This window comes from Alligator mississippiensis, chromosome 16, assembly GCF_030867095.1.
Source record: "Alligator mississippiensis isolate rAllMis1 chromosome 16, rAllMis1, whole genome shotgun sequence".
NCBI lineage: Eukaryota > Metazoa > Chordata > Crocodylia > Alligatoridae > Alligator > Alligator mississippiensis.
In genome coordinates, this window is record NC_081839.1 from 8,329,520 (window position 1) to 8,345,729 (window position 16,210).

At 51.1% G+C, this 16,210-nt stretch overlaps 1 protein-coding gene across 14 annotated transcripts in view; it reads left to right on the forward strand.

Moving 5' to 3' along the window:
* Positions 1–16,210, forward strand: part of TCF3 (transcription factor 3) — a 110,918-nt gene that overhangs the window by 80,365 nt on the left and 14,343 nt on the right. For 7 of the 14 annotated variants that reach the window (XM_059719456.1, XM_059719450.1, XM_059719448.1 and 4 more), the window contains 10 exons: positions 992–1,094; positions 1,582–1,721; positions 3,762–3,888; positions 4,946–5,004; positions 7,170–7,248; positions 8,736–8,809; positions 9,904–10,107; positions 10,504–10,627; positions 11,679–11,841; positions 13,062–13,300. In XM_059719456.1, coding sequence (XP_059575439.1) covers positions 992–1,094; positions 1,582–1,721; positions 3,762–3,888; positions 4,946–5,004; positions 7,170–7,248; positions 8,736–8,809; positions 9,904–10,107; positions 10,504–10,627; positions 11,679–11,841; positions 13,062–13,300 — 1,312 coding nt within the window. The remainder of the gene's footprint in view (positions 1–991; positions 1,095–1,581; positions 1,722–3,761; positions 3,889–4,945; positions 5,005–7,169; positions 7,249–8,735; positions 8,810–9,903; positions 10,108–10,503; positions 10,628–11,678; positions 11,842–13,061; positions 13,301–16,210) is intronic. The other 7 variants (XM_059719454.1, XM_059719455.1, XM_059719460.1 and 4 more) reach the window with 3 other exon arrangements.

Consider the following 16,210-nt stretch of genomic DNA (forward strand, 5'->3'; position numbering starts at 1 on the left):
CCACTGCCCAGTGCTTTACAAGGCTGAGCAGCCGGGCTTTTGTCCTATAGCTAAGGATCCTTATGGTCTTCAAGGGTAGGGTTTTCAGTGGCAGCACTGAAGAGCCGCCTTAAAGCAAAGAGCCCCTCATTGATTAATCCCTGTGTGCGTGGGCCTCCATACCTTCCCTTCCCCCAGCCCCCCAAGTAAAGGTAGTAATACTGTTCTTTATAAAGCGCTTCTTGACTTACAGATTGAACATGCTGCTTAAACCTTGGATACCCTGATTATGGTAAAGGGCCACAGCAAAGCATGTCCTTTAAGAGCAGGAGTGAACACTGGCCATGCCCTTGCTCCACCCTCTCCTGTTTCTCTCTGGAGTTGACTGGGCACTTGGGTTTTGTATCCAGAAATAATCTCTTTGTGGTTACCCATAAAAAGCCATAACCACAGAAAAGGGAACTCAAGAGGAGAGTTGAAACTGCTGCTGGTGCTAGCCTGTTCTATAGCATCCAGAGCAAGAGAGATCAAAGCCTTACAGGAAGGCAAGGCTCATTTCTGCTTTAAATCCACTTCTTCCCCCTCACCCTGTCTCTGCCTCCGCCCCTTCCAGATGCTTCCAATTGTGTGTCGGAGGCAGAGCAATGCAAAGGCTGTTGGGGCAAGGAGAGTAGGTGAGGTGATCACCAGCCCCCACGTGGAAGGTGACCGGGGATGCAGGAGGCCACAGTAGGGTTAATGTGACATAGGGGAGGTCAGTGGCTGGGGGGAGGTTGAAGCACACCTTTGCAGCCAGGATATCCTGGATAGCCAAGAGTGTCGCTTCTTGGCCTTAACTTTGGCTGAACTTCTCCTTTCTGCTGTGGGAATTGGCTGTGTTGGCTGTAATAAGTAAAAAGAAGCACTAGGGCAGCCAGCCTGGGGCAGGGCAGGCGAGTGACAGTCTGGCAGGCAGGGCATTGTGGTCGGCAGGCCTCTCTCTGACTCTTGCTCCCCTCCTCGTCTGCCACAGGTGTATCCATCCAACTCAGGTGATGACTACAGCAGGGATCCAGCGGGATATACTCCCTCGAAACCTCCTAGCACTGTGTATCCTGGAGCCTTCTACATGCCAGGTCAGTAGCTGCTGACCCAACTCCATAGCAGCTGCTCAGAGCTGAGCTTTCCCTTCCTGTCATATCCTGAGCAGCAACGGAAGTGATTTCATACCTCTGCCTGGTGCCTGGGCGCAGGTGTGGGTGCCTGCTGAGCCCTGGGGATGCAGACAACATGCCCATTCATTTGTAAATAAGCCCAATAATGCCATAATCGCTGCAGCACCACCCCTTGCTTGTTATGGCTGATGTGTCCCTTCCTACAGCCTGCCTTGCAGCACATCCGAGACGGAGGTTGTCCCAGTGCTCGCTAGACTACTTGGGGAGAGCACTTCCTAGTTCTGTGTACCCCAAGCCCAAGGAGGTCCTTGTTTGTCCCTGGGGGCTGCTGTAGGGTGGGTCAGCAGCATGACTTCTTAGCGCTGGAGGCGCATGCCATAGGTTTTACCCAGTTACTTTTTCTTCTCCCAGTTGTACCATGATGATGTTTCTCATGCTTGTCTTGCAGATGGACTTCATAACTCGCCAGACCTGTGGAGTTCATCTGGTACCATGAGCCAGCCAAGCTACGGGGCCATGCTAGGCAGCTCCTCTTCCCCTCTCCCACAGTCCGGTGGCTTCAGTAGTTTACATCAGCACGAAAGAATGGTAATGTGCCTCTTGGCCAGCTGTCCTTGTGAGCAAAATGCATAGGCTGTTGAAGCACAAGACAGCTTGCTAGATCTCCTGTGTTCTCTTCCCAACTCTACCACAGGCCCTTTGGGACCTTTTCCCCTCTGTGCCTTCGGCTCCTTCTCTGTGAAAACGTGTCCTGATGCTTGCCTGCCCCTGCAAGGTTTGGGGAGACTCCTATAGCCTCTTAATGTCCCTGAAGTGCAGCATTGCTGTCAAATTCCTACAGCAAGCTTTACCAGAGGGTGGATTTGCTGTATCTAGAGCAGGGAAGGGCAATTATTTCGGGCAGAGGGCCACTTACTGAGTTTTGGCAAGCCATTGAGGGCCACGTGACAAGCAGTCAGGGGCAGATAAATATTAATTTTTCTAAAAATTGTTGGGGCCCCGCGGGATGGATTGAATAGTGTGGTGGGGCGCATCTGGTCCGCAGGCTGCATTTTGCCCACCCCGGCCTAGAGTGAGACTCATGACTCTAATGAACATAGATAATGTCAGTCATTAACTTGGCTGTGGATCTTCTTGCAGTGATGCTACTTGAAATAGCAAGATGCAGTCAAATTGTAGGATACATTTAGGATTTGAAAACTTTTGTTGCTGGACCTGTGGGGATTTGTCTGACTTCCGTCAGAGTAGCACTGAGGACCTTTCAGACATCAGGGAATAGTTCTGTAATGCCTGTGTGCACAGGCAAGTGTTTTATGCTTGTTCTACAGCTGGGTGAACTCTAGTACAGATCTAGGGGATAGGAAAGTAAAACAATTGAATTGATAGCAAAAGGATGTTCCTACAAGGATATCTCATTAAAATGCAACTGTTACTGTGGTGTGATACAAAACCACTCTAGGTATAACCCTGCTTCATCCAGGGTCAAAGTTGAGGCAGTTAGCCTCTTGTTGAGGATCTTGCAGACATTTGCATGTCCCTGAGCAGCAACTGCCTCCCAACTCCCCCTGTTTTAAATGCTGCTGAACTGTATATTTGTCTGTTCCCCTGGGTTATATGAGGATCCCGTCTCTTCCTTGGGTGCTTGAATGGCTCAAGTTACCGTAGCACTCGAATACTTCCCTGCCTGATGTATTTATCATTGCAGTGTCCCAAGAAAGTAGGGGACTCAGACCCAGAGAGATGAAGAGACTTGCCTGAGGTTGCCCCGGGAATGTGTGGCGGGACAGGAAGTTGAAGCCTGATTTCCAGAGTGTGGGGCTTGTGCCATAATGCCTGGGCTGCCCTTCCTTTCTAGGGCAAACCAGGCAACAGTGCCCAGATTGCCTTCCTTCATGACCACTGTGTGCCTGCTGCAGTGTTTCTACTAGGCATGGGCACGCATTTTGTGCACCAGCTGCCATTTTGTGCAGCTGGAAAATGCACCATTCGTAAGACAGGAGCATCTGTGGGCTGTCTGAGCATGTGGTCTGCCCTGAAATAAAGGCACTTGCTCACAGTCAGGAAAGAGTTCAAGGAATGAACTGGGAACCAGCCCTAGGTAGAAGTGTGTTCAGGCTCTTCTCTGTTGGTTTCAGCACCCTGTTGGCTGTGCAGGTTCCCCTGGGCATGGGGACTCGCACTGAGAAAAGCGTTTCTCAGGCATTTTTTTACGTTCTCCTTTGCTCCAGAAAGTCAGACGACTGTAAATCCACTCTAATGAGATGCAGAATCCTTATTATCCATCATTGGTTTGAATAAGGACAGAGGGAGAGTTCTTGTTAACCTTTGATTGTGTCCCTGTTCACTCACTCATGTGTGCAAACACACATCAGGCTGGCCATAATGGAGGAACCTTCTCCCCAACCACAGCTCCTTGCCCCTAGAGTAACAGCAGAATCAGTTAAGCTTAGTATGGCCCCCTAGACCAGCCACAGCCCCTGGGAAACACCAGTGCTTTGATGGTATAGCAGTGAGCACCATTGATGCACCCTCTATAGCCTTGACACTGCAGGGGATCAGATGCTACTTCATGCTGACAAGCATTGGCCCTCTGAGGGTATGTCTCATGCCTCCTCCCCTCTTTCCTAGAACTACCCGATGCATTCAGGAGAAGTTAACGGCGGGCTCCCTTCTGTGTCTGGCTTTTCCTCTGCCTCCACCCCGTATGGTGTCTCCAGTCACACGCCACCAATCAGCGGGACAGACAGCATGATGGGTAAGTAGCATCTTTACTCTCCTGGGCCCATGGAGCTTTTGGCAGATGATCTCACTCAGTTTTTGGTCTGTTCCCCACCCTCCCCCACTTACCTCCCTGCACGCACGTTAATCCAGAAAGGGTTAACTGCTGTAAGCATCTAATACCTGAATGCATTATGGGCTTAAGCCACTGTCTGGCACATAGGGAGTAAAGTACATGCATAACCTAAGGTCATACCCCTTGTGGGTTTGGAGTTGCACCCCAAGACAAATGCTATAGCAGGGCATATTGCTGTTTGATAACCAGCCGAGCTGTGGCAGGGGTTGGAGATGTCCCTGTAGCTCAGGGCTCTCCATGCATGTACCTTTTGGCACCTTGCGTATTTGTCCTGAAAAGGGTCTAGGGTCTCTTTGGGGGAGCAATGACCAAGAAAGCTTCAGGAAAGAGTTAAACATAAGCATGAGTTACGTGGGAAGCCATTGGTCTGAATCCGGAATAGAAACATTCATGCCATATTCAAATGTTGTGCTAAACCCCTGCCCACATTAATCTCTAACCCTGCTGAACCTGGTACAAAACCTGGTACTGCAATTCATTTCCTGCTTGCTGGGAAAGGAGATGCCTGACCTTGATTCCAAGGGAAATCCTCGTGTGGGGGGAGAGGACAGGAGCAGCGTTGGCTGTGGTAGGGGTGCGTCATTGCTGTTGACTGCACAGGGCCTCTGACCTGTCATCTCCTGAACACAGCCAGGCAGCTTTAAAAGGGAGCTACAGCCCACAATCCCCAGGTCCCAGCATGCAGGCCAGGTCTCTAGGGACAGTAACAATCAAAAGAGACTTCATAATAAAACGGGCCTTTCTCAAATCTGAAGAATGAGAAGCCCCTTTTGATTGCTGTTTCCTTCCCCTCCTACGGGGAAAGCAAATGCACAAGCAGGAAAGCAAAGCAGGCCATTTTCCTTAAATGCACCAGGGCTCTTTTGAAGCTAATCTCTTTGCAATGGAGTCTTTCTGGAGCGTAAGTTCCAGCCAGGATCATGTGGGGTTAGAGTCACATGTCTGTATCTCCTTGCAGGTAACCGAGGAACCACAGCCGGGAGCTCAGGAGATGCGCTTGGGAAAGCATTAGCTTCAGTAAGGATTTCTTTCTCTAAGTTCCTCCTGGCAGTGCCCCCCTGCAACAGCAGCCCCTTGCTGGATTGCTGCCCAGCTGCCTGGCTTCCTGCCCTGGGTGGGAGAACTCGTATGTCACTGTTTTGAATGACTCTGGTCCTGAGGTTGCTGCTGCACTTGTTAGTGGAAAAGATGTGGGGGAGTCTGGCCCAGCGGTGAGGGCACTAGCCAGAGATGTGTGAGATCTATCCTCAGCTCCCAGTTGTGCTACCAACTCTGCTGGCAGGTCTTTCAGGGCACATCTGCACCACAGTAGGGCTGACATCCCAACCAGGCCATTCCCAAACCCGCTCTGCCCAGAAATGCACTGGTGGAGATGTTCTGCAGCTGCATTGTGCTGATGTGCCTTTTGTCCTCCTGTGCCTCCCTTCCCTGTCTGTCAGACATACTGCTCAGCAACGTTGCTCTAAGGATAAATATGCTGATGGGGCTGTCAAGATGCAGCAGTCAAAGGATGGCCATGGGCTCCCCTAGCTCTTTATTTCCCTCTCCTGGCATCCTGCAGTCATCTGCAGTTCTGTACCCTGGCCTTATCTGAGTGCCAAGTATGAGGGGAGGCAACATGCAGATTTCCTCCTGTCTGGGCACACATGTATTTTTGAGGGCAGCTCAGCTCCTGATAGCCCTGAATCTGGATGTCCAGGGCGTATACGTTTCCCCAGACTACATGCTGCTGAGCTAGTTTCGGCTACATCCTCCTTGAAATGGGTAGGCAATGCCGGCTGTCCTGAGAGTAGGTGACGGCACTTCTTGTTGGGTGTTGTCTAGTGTTGTGCAGCTGACAGACCCAGCAGGCATGGTGATGTTGGAGGATAGGTTTTTCTTTGGGGATCCTTGTGGTCAGGGCTGCCTTCTCCATTCCCTGCCACTCTTCTGGTGTCCTTCTGGTGTTTGGAGTTCCCTTGTCCTGGAACTTGTTAATAATACCTCCTACTTAAATTGTAATGCCCCTCAGGCCCCTCTCACTGCAACACGCGGATACCTTGCAGTCACCCGTGTGTTTATGTTCCCAGCTTCTGCTGTGATGTAAAGAATTGTCATTTTGATTAACAGGGAGCCAAGGTACATGGAAGGTTGGATTGTAGAATAATACAAAAGTCTGTCTGGAAGGACCCTCAAGAGATCATTTCTAGTCCAGCCCCCTCAGTCAGGCTTGTCCCTCTCTAAACCATCCTAGACAAAGCTTTGTCCACTTGCTTTTAAAATCTTCAGGAAAAAAACCATCATGCACAACTACCAGCACAATGCCTGAGACATCAAACACACCCTTTAACTTGTCCCAGGTAAAGCAGGGGAACAAAGACACTGCCAATGTCCTGCCATTGCAAAGATAGGAAATTCTCTCGAAGTCCTGAGTCTGCAACACCCACAGATAGACTTCATGTCTCCTGCATCCCAGCTTAGTGCCTGATTCACTAGACGGTTGCTGGGGCTTCAGCCTGTAGGCATGTGCTGGGTTTCAGTGCAAGGGTATATTTTCAGCCCAAAGCTGATGTGTGGGCAGTCATTTTAAACCTAGCACCCTGCTAGCTAGGGTGGGGGAATGCCGACTTGACCAACGATCTGTCTAGCCAACTTCTCCCTTTCAGTCCCAGCTCTGGCCTAGTGTGATTTTGCATGCAACAGTCTGTCCAGCAGCCCTCAGTATCTCATCCTGTGGCTGCATGTGAAAAGCACGTGGCTGGCAGCTAGATTGGTGCAGCACCTGTCTCTGCTGTTATTTCTTAGCATCTTTACCCCCTGAAACCTTGGGTTGTGAGAACCTAGTGACTGCAGTGACAAACTAATGTGCTCACTGTGAGGAAAGTGCTTAATGGAGGGGAGAAAAAAATCCAGCAGTCATGTAGAAATTGATGTAAATTCCTGCCAGCAGAGATCAAGGATGCTGTTACCTCCCCCCGGGGGGGGGGGGGGGGTGAAGAGAGGAGAGGAGTGGGGAGAACAGGAAAACCATCTGTTGCATTGGCTGGGAGCTGGGGGAATTGCCAAGGGTGATGTGAGGAGGCTTGGCACTCGAGTGCCTTGGCACTTGGGTGCTTTTAGCACAGGTGAGGCCAGGAAGGTTTCATGGCCCTTTGTTTCCAAGGTGCCCTTTGCTAACCATGGTCTGTTCTCTCTTGCTTCAGATTTACTCCCCTGATCACTCTAGCAATAACTTCTCTTCAAACCCCTCTACGCCAGTAGGCTCCCCTCAGGGGCTTGCAGGTACGTATGTGCATGGCTGCCGTTCTCCTGGGAATAGCTCAGAATCATCCTGGGTTTGTTCAAATTTGTTAATCCAATTTAAACCATGTTTAAAAAGAATTTAAAAAAAAAAAGAAGTTTTTTTTGAAGCAGTAGCTGGTCTGTGGAAGAGCTGATTGGCTCAGGTACAGAGACAGGCAAGCTCCCTTCTCCAGCCAGAGCTTTGAAAAGTGGCTCGTGGCTTGGTGCCTGGCTGTAGATGCTATGGAGAGGCCTGATTTGTGTGGAGTCTTAACCCAAGTAACAGGGCTCCTTTGAAGTTTGAGTTGAACACCAGAAATCACTGATTGCCTTGACAAACCTTGGGTTGTGCGTCTCGGTGGGAACCTTGCAAGCAGTTCTCGGGCTCGGGAGTCTGATCCATGTGGCAACAATGTGCTATTGCCTGGAAGTAAAGTTTTTGCTACTGCCTGTTCAGTACCTGCTCCTGTGTTTGTCTTTCCCAAGTTGCCCCTTCATGCTCACCACTTTTGGGAACACGCTCTATAAACTTGTTCCGTATGTGTGCATGTGCATGCTTGAGCATTGGTCGGAAGGGCTCAGTGTGAATTAGTAGGCAGCTGACAGGTTAAAAGCCATTTTCAGAGGCTGTTTTGCACTGTGCGTAAATCATCTGCACATAACCTGGCAGCTTGATCCAAGTGCCCTATTCAAGGAGCTTTGGTTTTCTTCCAGCAGCAGGAACTAGAGCCCAACCTGGGGCTTCATTGCTGGAAGTGCTTCAAGAAACTCCCTTTTTCCCTGGAGGGCAGAGGTGTGCAGTGGCCCCTCCTTTTGCTCCTACCGCCCAGCCCATCTTGTATGGCAGGGTACGCATAGCAGAACAGCCAGCAATGTCCTCACCCTTTGCCTTGCCGCCCTGTTGCAGGCAGGACAGGACTCGGGTGCAGGTACTTGGGAGCGATGCTTCTGCTGGATATAAATCCAGAAGCAGGCATGGGCTGGGTGTGTGAGCCTCCCCTCCTCACTGACCAAATTACTGCCCATGTGCAGAAACAAGGGAAGATTCAAAGATCCCAACATACTGCCGGTTTCCATACTCAAGCAAAGAAGCCACTTCTTTGCAGCCTACCTACCTACAGGCGGCAGAAGCACTGGTAGGAAAGGAAAAAGGCTCCAGGCAGGCGAGGGCATGCATGAGCAAGAGTGTACAGTCGCACCAGCAGTGTGTCTGTGCGTACATGTGCTGTCTGCCTGCATTGGATTCCTTCTTTGCCAGCAATTAGTTGCTGTGAGGAGCAGCTGTACTAGCTTGCTATCCTGTCAGCCTCCACTTGCTAACAGGACTGATGGCAGACCCACAGTACCAGCTCTGCCTTGTCCATCTCTGATGGGGCAGTTGAACCTGCCACATGTTCTCCAGCAACTGGTTTCTGGGGCTCTGGCTCCATCTAGTGTCATGTTGTCAGAGCTGCACACAGTGTTTCTGATCCTGTGTTTGCTTCCAGGCACATCCCAGTGGCCCCGGGCTGGTGGACAGGGTGCCTTATCTCCTAGCTATGAAGGGAGTCTCCACACTTTAGTAAGTGTCACTTAACGCCTCTGTGCTCCTATTTTCTGTCCTTTTTGTGGGTGTTGTGCAATGAACAGCATGAGTAAAGTGGCAGCGATAGGGGATGAGAGCAGAGGGTGCTCTGTTCTCCCAACAAGATATTGGACCAAACTTACCAAGGTATTTAGTTGGTTGCAGACACCTAGTTGAATGTGCCTGAGCAGGCCAATCTTCTGAATCTTTCTGTGAGAGCCAGGAGCTCTTGTAAACCCTACCATGTGCCTTGCTCTGTCTCTGGGCAGTTAAATACCTTGTAAAACATTCCCTGTCCCATCCTAAGCAGCTTGGGCCTCTGCTGTCTCCCACAGCTTGCAGCAGCAATGCTGATCTGGTGCTGGCACCCAGGCTGCCTGTAGAAGCATTTACCCATGTTGCTGGGTGGGTATTACCCCCTGTGAGGCTTGAATCATTCTGGTAGGTGAGGTTGCAATATGCATCTCTAAGAGGGTGACTGAAAGCTTCTATCTAGCAGTTAATGCAAAGGTTTGGGAATTGTCATACCACTGCCTCTAGCCTGGGACCCCATTTGTTCACTGATCAGAGCCTGACATTTCAGAGGAAAGGACAAGAACCTCACTGTGGCCATCTGTCTAATGTTCTGTCCAGCTGGGGTGCTTTTTCCCCATCTCAGATGGTTAATGATTGTACTGGAGGGTTTGTATCCCTGGCCCTTCTGATATAACAGGGGGTTCATATTCTCCATATGCATATTCTTGCACTGCTGTACCTCAGCCCTCTTGAATCCTGTGGAACACTCTGCCAGAGTATAATTTGTGCGCGCTGTAGTGGTTCCTTCCCATGAGAGAGCGCTTAGCAAGGGGTAGCTTGCTGACAGCACAGGGAAGGCTGCAGGTGGGAATAGTCTTTCTACAGTCAGTTCTTCTTGTGGGTCTGAGCTCCTTGAGAGCTTTAAAGGAGTTATGGGAAACAGGTGTGCTGTTGCAGCCAGCTGTTTCATTGATCTGAAACTATGGCGAAGCCCTGAGTGATCCAGTAGACATCTCAGTGGGCTGTTAAGTTTTTAAAAATGTTAATGCAGTCTCCTTTTCCCCTTATACCTCAAGCAAAACAAAATGGAAGACAGATTGGATGAAGCCATCCATGTACTGAGGAATCATGCCGTGGGCCAGACAGCTGCCATGACGGCTAACCATGGAGAGATGCACGGTCTGCTGGGATCGGCACCTGGCCATAGTGCCACAGTGGGCGGACTGGGCCAGGCCTTTCCCCCTTCAGTCATGCCTATGGGGAACAGACATTCAAGTCTGGTGAGTTGGGACCTGTGGGGATGGCTGTTTGCATTGCTCTAGCACCCAGGTGTCAGAGCCCTGTTGTGCTGGGCAGGGTACCATCTCACGGGCTGGGCAGTCTCTGGGACCCTGTCTGCTCACAAACCTTTGCAGACTGCAGGGGGCACTGCCTTCCTATAATTTAAATTTAACTTGAATCAGCTTGGTATTGAACCTATTGCCAGGCCACATCAAGCTAAGTAAGCCATGTACTCTGATCTGAATCAGTGTCTAGGTTACTGGGTGGTGAGGAGGAATGTGTGGGTCCCAGGGCCAGTCCAGACTTGGAAGCACTGGCATCTGGTTTGACTTGTATCCTGTAGCTGCTGGCCCTCATGTTTGCCCTTAAAGGCTGCTCTGCTTGTTCCGCTCTAGGTGGGAGGAGGTCACCCTGAAGATGGGCTGCCCAACAACCCCAGCATGCTCCACAACCACGTCACACTTCCATCACAGCCCAGCTCGCTCCCCGATCTCAACAGGCAGCAAGACACATACAGTGGTAAGGTGGCACCTCCCTGCTCCACACGTACACATGCTTTAATCTGGTCTGCTTCTCAGCTGGCTGCATACCTTTGTGTGTCCTTTTGTGAAACCTGATGTCTGGAGAAGGCAGCTCTGAGGCCTGGTTGCAAGTGCAGAATAAGTCCAGTGATGAAAACTTTGCATGCAAGAAGGGGATGATCCTGCAGCCTGTCCAGGGCTAGAGGGGGCTTTGCTGAGAAACCTTCATGGGCCTAGACTGGGCTAGAGACAGAGGGTGGGCCAGTGCCCACTTGTACAACGTTCAGAGTCTTTTAAGTGCACTTTGTGCAAGGGTCCTTGATCCAGCCTGTCTCAGCATGTGGTCTTCTACCCATTGTCATCTGTGGGAACAAGTGGTTCTTAGACCCTTGCCTAGTTTGTGGGTGCTATTGGGATCTGACTGGAGGGCATTGGGTGGAAATAGGCCTCAGGAAATGCCTCAGTCTGAATCCTAGATGTTTGAGATGGAAAAAGTCCAGTCAGGACAAACCCAGTCCACCTTCGTGTCTCCTTACTGCTGATTTTCAGACACAGAGTTAGTCCATTTGTCTGCAGGTGGCCTCTGTGCTTAGATTGACAAGAATCTGGGCACAGGCTGCTGACACTGAAGTGTATGAACACATTGGGAACCATTCAGCCTTTGAAATGTCCTCCCAAGGATTTGGGGTAGTAACTCCAGCATCAGGCTGGAGCAGTGAGGCGCCCTGGAGTAAGGGGTTCCAGTCCCTGCTGGGCCTACTTGCTCGTGGTGTTCTCCATAGGAATTGGGCTTTGTCCAAGTGTGGGCCTAGACTCCAGCGTCTTCTCGTAGAGGTTGGCTTTATTTGCGATACCATACTTCGAGGACATGTGAGGTGCAATAGGATTCTGTGGAGTGAGTTGCTTTGTGCATACATGAGGCTTACCTTGCCTATTGCTACCAAGTGTCAGAGGGGATGCAGATGGGTCATGGCAGCAACTCTCCCTGTCCTTTCCCCATTGTTTAGATTTCTGTCTAAGCACTATGTGCTGCTTTGATTCCTTTGCAGGCTTGACAGGGGGGCTTGGGAGAGGAAGTGTCACCTCAGGGCCTGGTGAGATAAAGCGGGAAGAGAAGGAGGATGAAGAAAACACATCAGTGGCTGATAACTCAGAAGAGGAGAAGAAGGAACTGAAGCCGTCGCGGAACAGAACAAGGTGCTCTTTGAACAGGTCTCTCCCTTCATTCATTCTGTTATTGGCTGGGGCTTGGGGCAGGGCTAAGACCAAGGTGACCAAATGGGTGCTGGGTGGGGCCTGTCTGCCCTGCTGGCCTCCTGCCTGCTATCCATGTGGCAAGGGAAGAGCACTAGCACTGGCTAGATTTGGGGGTTCAGGACTGGGCTTCTGCCAAGCAGCCTCTGCCCCTTGCTCTGTCAGACCACTCCACCTTCGGAGCCTGAAACTGCGTGGCCTGCCCCAGCCTCCCTGTTCAACAGGAGGGGTTGGGGGGCCACCAGCAATCAGACATCCCAGGGGGGAAGGTCTGTGCTGTGTCCATCCTCTGCCATGCCCCGTTACTGCCCCCAGGCACTCTTAAAGTAGACAGGCCGAGCAGTGAAGCAAGCTGCATTCGTGCAGCCCAGCCGATCTTGGGGCATTGCTTCTGGCCCTGCTTGCCTGAACAGGGAAAGACAGGCTACGTGCCTCCCCAACCCTCCTACCTCAGGCAGGCTGTCATTAGTTTGTCCAGGAAAGGTGCCCGCTTCCTTTGGAGTCTGAGGAAATTGGCTCTTCGCTGCACACACCTGGACTTTGCCTGTTCTCCATCACCTGCAGCCAGTGACATGGGACTTGCCAAAATAAATCCGAAGCTAGGCTCAGCCAGTGGCCAGCCCCAGCTGCTTCAGAGAACACTGCAGTGGGCATAGAGTGATTACCAGCCTGGAGGGGAGGCTCTACCTTGACTCCAGCCTATCAGTGGCTGATCCATGCCCTGCAGCTGGAGGGTTTTATCCCTTCTATCCCTAAGGGTTTTGGTCCTTGTTCTTAGACGCAAAAGAGCTCCATACAAATGTCTGATCCTTTGTTTTTTTCTTTGACCTGTTGGCCACAATGGGATCAGTGACAGTGAGTTGGGGGGTAACTTGCATTGCTCTGGTTTTGTTTAAAAAAAAAAACACAAAAAAAACTTTCCTTCTGTTGTTTCTAAATGGCTTCCTTCGGATGTAAGCACACGTCCCTGCTTCTGGGATGCTGCGCAGCTGTGATGCTTCTTGCCCTGGGCAGTGTCGCCACTTTCTAGGGCGACGCTGTTCCTGGCCCTTTCCATCTGGGAAGAAACCTCTCACTGTGTGTCGATGCCTGAACATGTGTGTTTCTTTTGTGAGTTGATTAGTGCTGAGAGTGCACACAAGGAATGTCCCTGTCTCGTTCTTATTTTAAACCATTAGTCATGATGAGGATGAGGAGGACGATCTTCTTCCCCCAGAGCAAAAAGCCGAGAGAGAAAGAGAAAGGAGGGTCGCCAATAATGCCCGTGAGCGCCTGCGGGTCCGTGACATCAACGAGGCCTTTAAAGAGCTCGGACGCATGTGCCAACTCCACCTTAACAGCGAAAAACCTCAGACCAAACTGCTAATCCTACACCAGGCCGTATCAGTCATACTGAACCTGGAGCAACAAGTTAGAGGTCAGTGAGGGTCCCGGAGTGGTGATATTTTACGTATCTGATCGGCACGGGGCTGTCTGTCTGTCTGTCTGTGACACGTCACGTGTGCCGTGGTGCCTAGCACTGTCCTCTCCGCCACGTGGCCCTGGGTCCTCAGGGCCGTTAAGTGTCCTTTTTTTCATTTTATTTTAAGTTTGGTTTTGAACCCTGCTGTTCTATCCTCATTTTTTTTAAGCCATTGCATGTGCTGCATGTTGCTTGTTCCAAAGCCTGGGCTGTGCCCTCCTGTGTGCATAATACTATAGCTCCTGGGCAGTGAGCATCCTTGCTCCTTGTAGAGTGCCACCTGCCTTTAACTCGGAGAGGGGTTCTCTTGCCATCCGGAGAAAGGCCCCCCTGTGAAATGAGAGACTGGGCCTGAGAGTGGCATGCCATGGATGGTTGGGTGTGGCTTGCCTTTCCTGTGCTGTTAGCTGGGCAGAGCTCAGTATCGTGATGGGGGAGATGCAGAACCGTTTGATAGGTGATGAGCTCCTTGCAGCTCGGAGGGGTAGGGTCAGCCCCCACCCTCCATGCCACTGGGTTTCTCTCCTGGCCCCTTTAGCTTTTAAACAGGATTCTAGGCAAATGCTGCCTGCCCCAAAAATGCAAATCGTGCCCAGCAGCCATTCAGAGCCTCCCTGTAGCAGCGTTGCCTCTTCAGTATAATTGAGTGATTTGAGCCACATGTTTCAGGGGACATATAGTGTTGTCCCGTCCCCCCACCTCCTTCCCTGCCCAGGCAAGGTTGCTCCCTCACTGCTAGTTTGCAGTCCAGTCTAGTGCAATGTGTGTAAGTGCTGGGACTTCCCGGGGTGCTGTTCCCATGCAGCTGGGGCTCTTTGGGCATGTTCAGCTCTGCCAGAGGGGGAAGCTCTGCATTTTATTCCCTGCTCCAGACTTTGAAGGATTTTGCTGCTTTTTCCATAATGCTTGCAGTGCATGTTTCCATATTAACTTCTCCTACCCCCATCACTACAGAAGCAACTGTGGTGGGTTAACCCATTCTCTACTGGCAGAAGCCACTAATGTAAATCCATGGTTTGTGCCTGGCTCCTTCTCCCCTGCTGGCCCCTCGCTATGGCATTGTGATGTTGGACTTTTTTGTGCCTCTTCAGTTTGTAATTTTTTGCCTTTCATAACATGTATATTTTTCCTGTCTCCTTTTTATTCCCCCCTTCCTTTTCATTTTTTTTGTTCTGTTCTTTCCAATCTCCTACAGACAGTCCCCAGCCGTGACCTCTCGGTGGTCCCACTCTCTACCTTGTACTTGCTGCTTGCTGTTTGAGACAGAAAATGGAGGGAGGTGGGGAGGGCGGGCAAGAGAGAGTTGGCACCATGTTCACTTTGGTCTCCCACGCTTGTCCTTTTTTAAAGTCTTCCCAGAAATGGCAGCCAGGCAGGTCGCTTACCCCGGCCCCACGCTGCTGGTGCCCGGGACGTCGGTCCTTCAGTGGGAGTTGCGTCCTGCTTCTCCTCAGCTCCCTACTTCAAGGTTATCAAAGCATTTATCTCTGATCAACAGCACTCTAGCAATTGGGCCACCGAGCCCAGTTTGCAACAGAGCTTCTGGATGGTAGTAAGGACTTGGAGGAAAGCAGCAGAAGTTAGAGAAGCTGCCATCGTGGCTAGATCTGTTCTGTGAAAAGGCCAGGCAGTGGCATGCATTGGTCTACGCATAGTTCAGCAAACGAGGTGAGGATACAAGTGCCTCGTATCCTGTGTGGGGCAGAACTTGGCCTTGTCAACACAAATCCAGTTGCCTCAAGCCCTTGTGTTTCTAGCAAGGAGAAGCAGCTGTGTGGAGGACTGCTGCAGTTCTGTTGATGGTGAATGCAGGAGACATGGCTGGAGGTACAGTCCCTGCTGGGGGAAGTTTGCAAACTGGACTCATAAGAATGACTGCAAGAATTTCTGTAAGTAGCAGGCAGTGCTGATGTTTCTGCCAAGATTGGAGCTTGCCTAGCTTCAGGGAGATGCGGATATCTTGATGCAGGCTGGGAATCCTGGCAGCATCTCTTCTCCGATGCCCTGGAATTCTCCCAGCAGCAGACTTCCTGGCACACGGAAACAGAAAGCTGAAGCATGGGCCAGGGGCCTGAAGCACCTGAATGCATTAGGGTAGCTAGGACTGATCTGAAGCACAAGTTGCCTTACCCTGCTGGTTGCAGTGGTACCCCAGCCAGCTCCCCATCTCTCCTTCCTGAGAGCCAGCTGTTGTTCCTGCCAGCTGGGGCGGCGAGGAATGCCCTGCTCTGCACGGTCCTGTCCTTGGCAGGTTCTTCAAACCCATCGCAGGTCCTTTGCTTCTGCCACTACCCTCTTGCTCGAAAGTTTAATCACATCTGATTTCTCTTGACCCAAAGCAGGAGCCTGAGGCTAGTGTGGCCTTACCTGAAGACAGCCTTCAGCCAGTTTTCTTTCCTGTGAGAATTTTGCTCTGGGGGAGAAGGTCGTCCATGCACATAAAGGGACAGGGAAGCGAGGGAAGTGCTGCTATAGATTAGGCCAAGATTGTAAGGTGCTGCCAACCTGTGCCTGCATTGAAATCCCCACTCCCGTTGGTCCCCTGCTCTAGCAGGCTGCTGACAGAGCTGTGGAAACCGAGGTGCTATGCGCCAGGGACTTAGAGCTCATGGCCACGGCTTCGAAGACCTTTGGCTGGAGAAGGTAGACGCCAACCCCTGGGCCTGATTTTTGGCCCCCTTGTAAGAACTAATGTCAGTTTCTGCCTCTGCAGCTGACTTGGTGCGACTCAGGCAGGTCACTTCTTGGTGCCTGTGTTCCCCTCCTGTAAGATGGATATCACCCGATGTACTGAGCAGTGTGCTGTGAGTCATGCTGATTAGAAACTTTGTCCCATCTGGGTTTTAACAGGAATTGGAGTTTCAT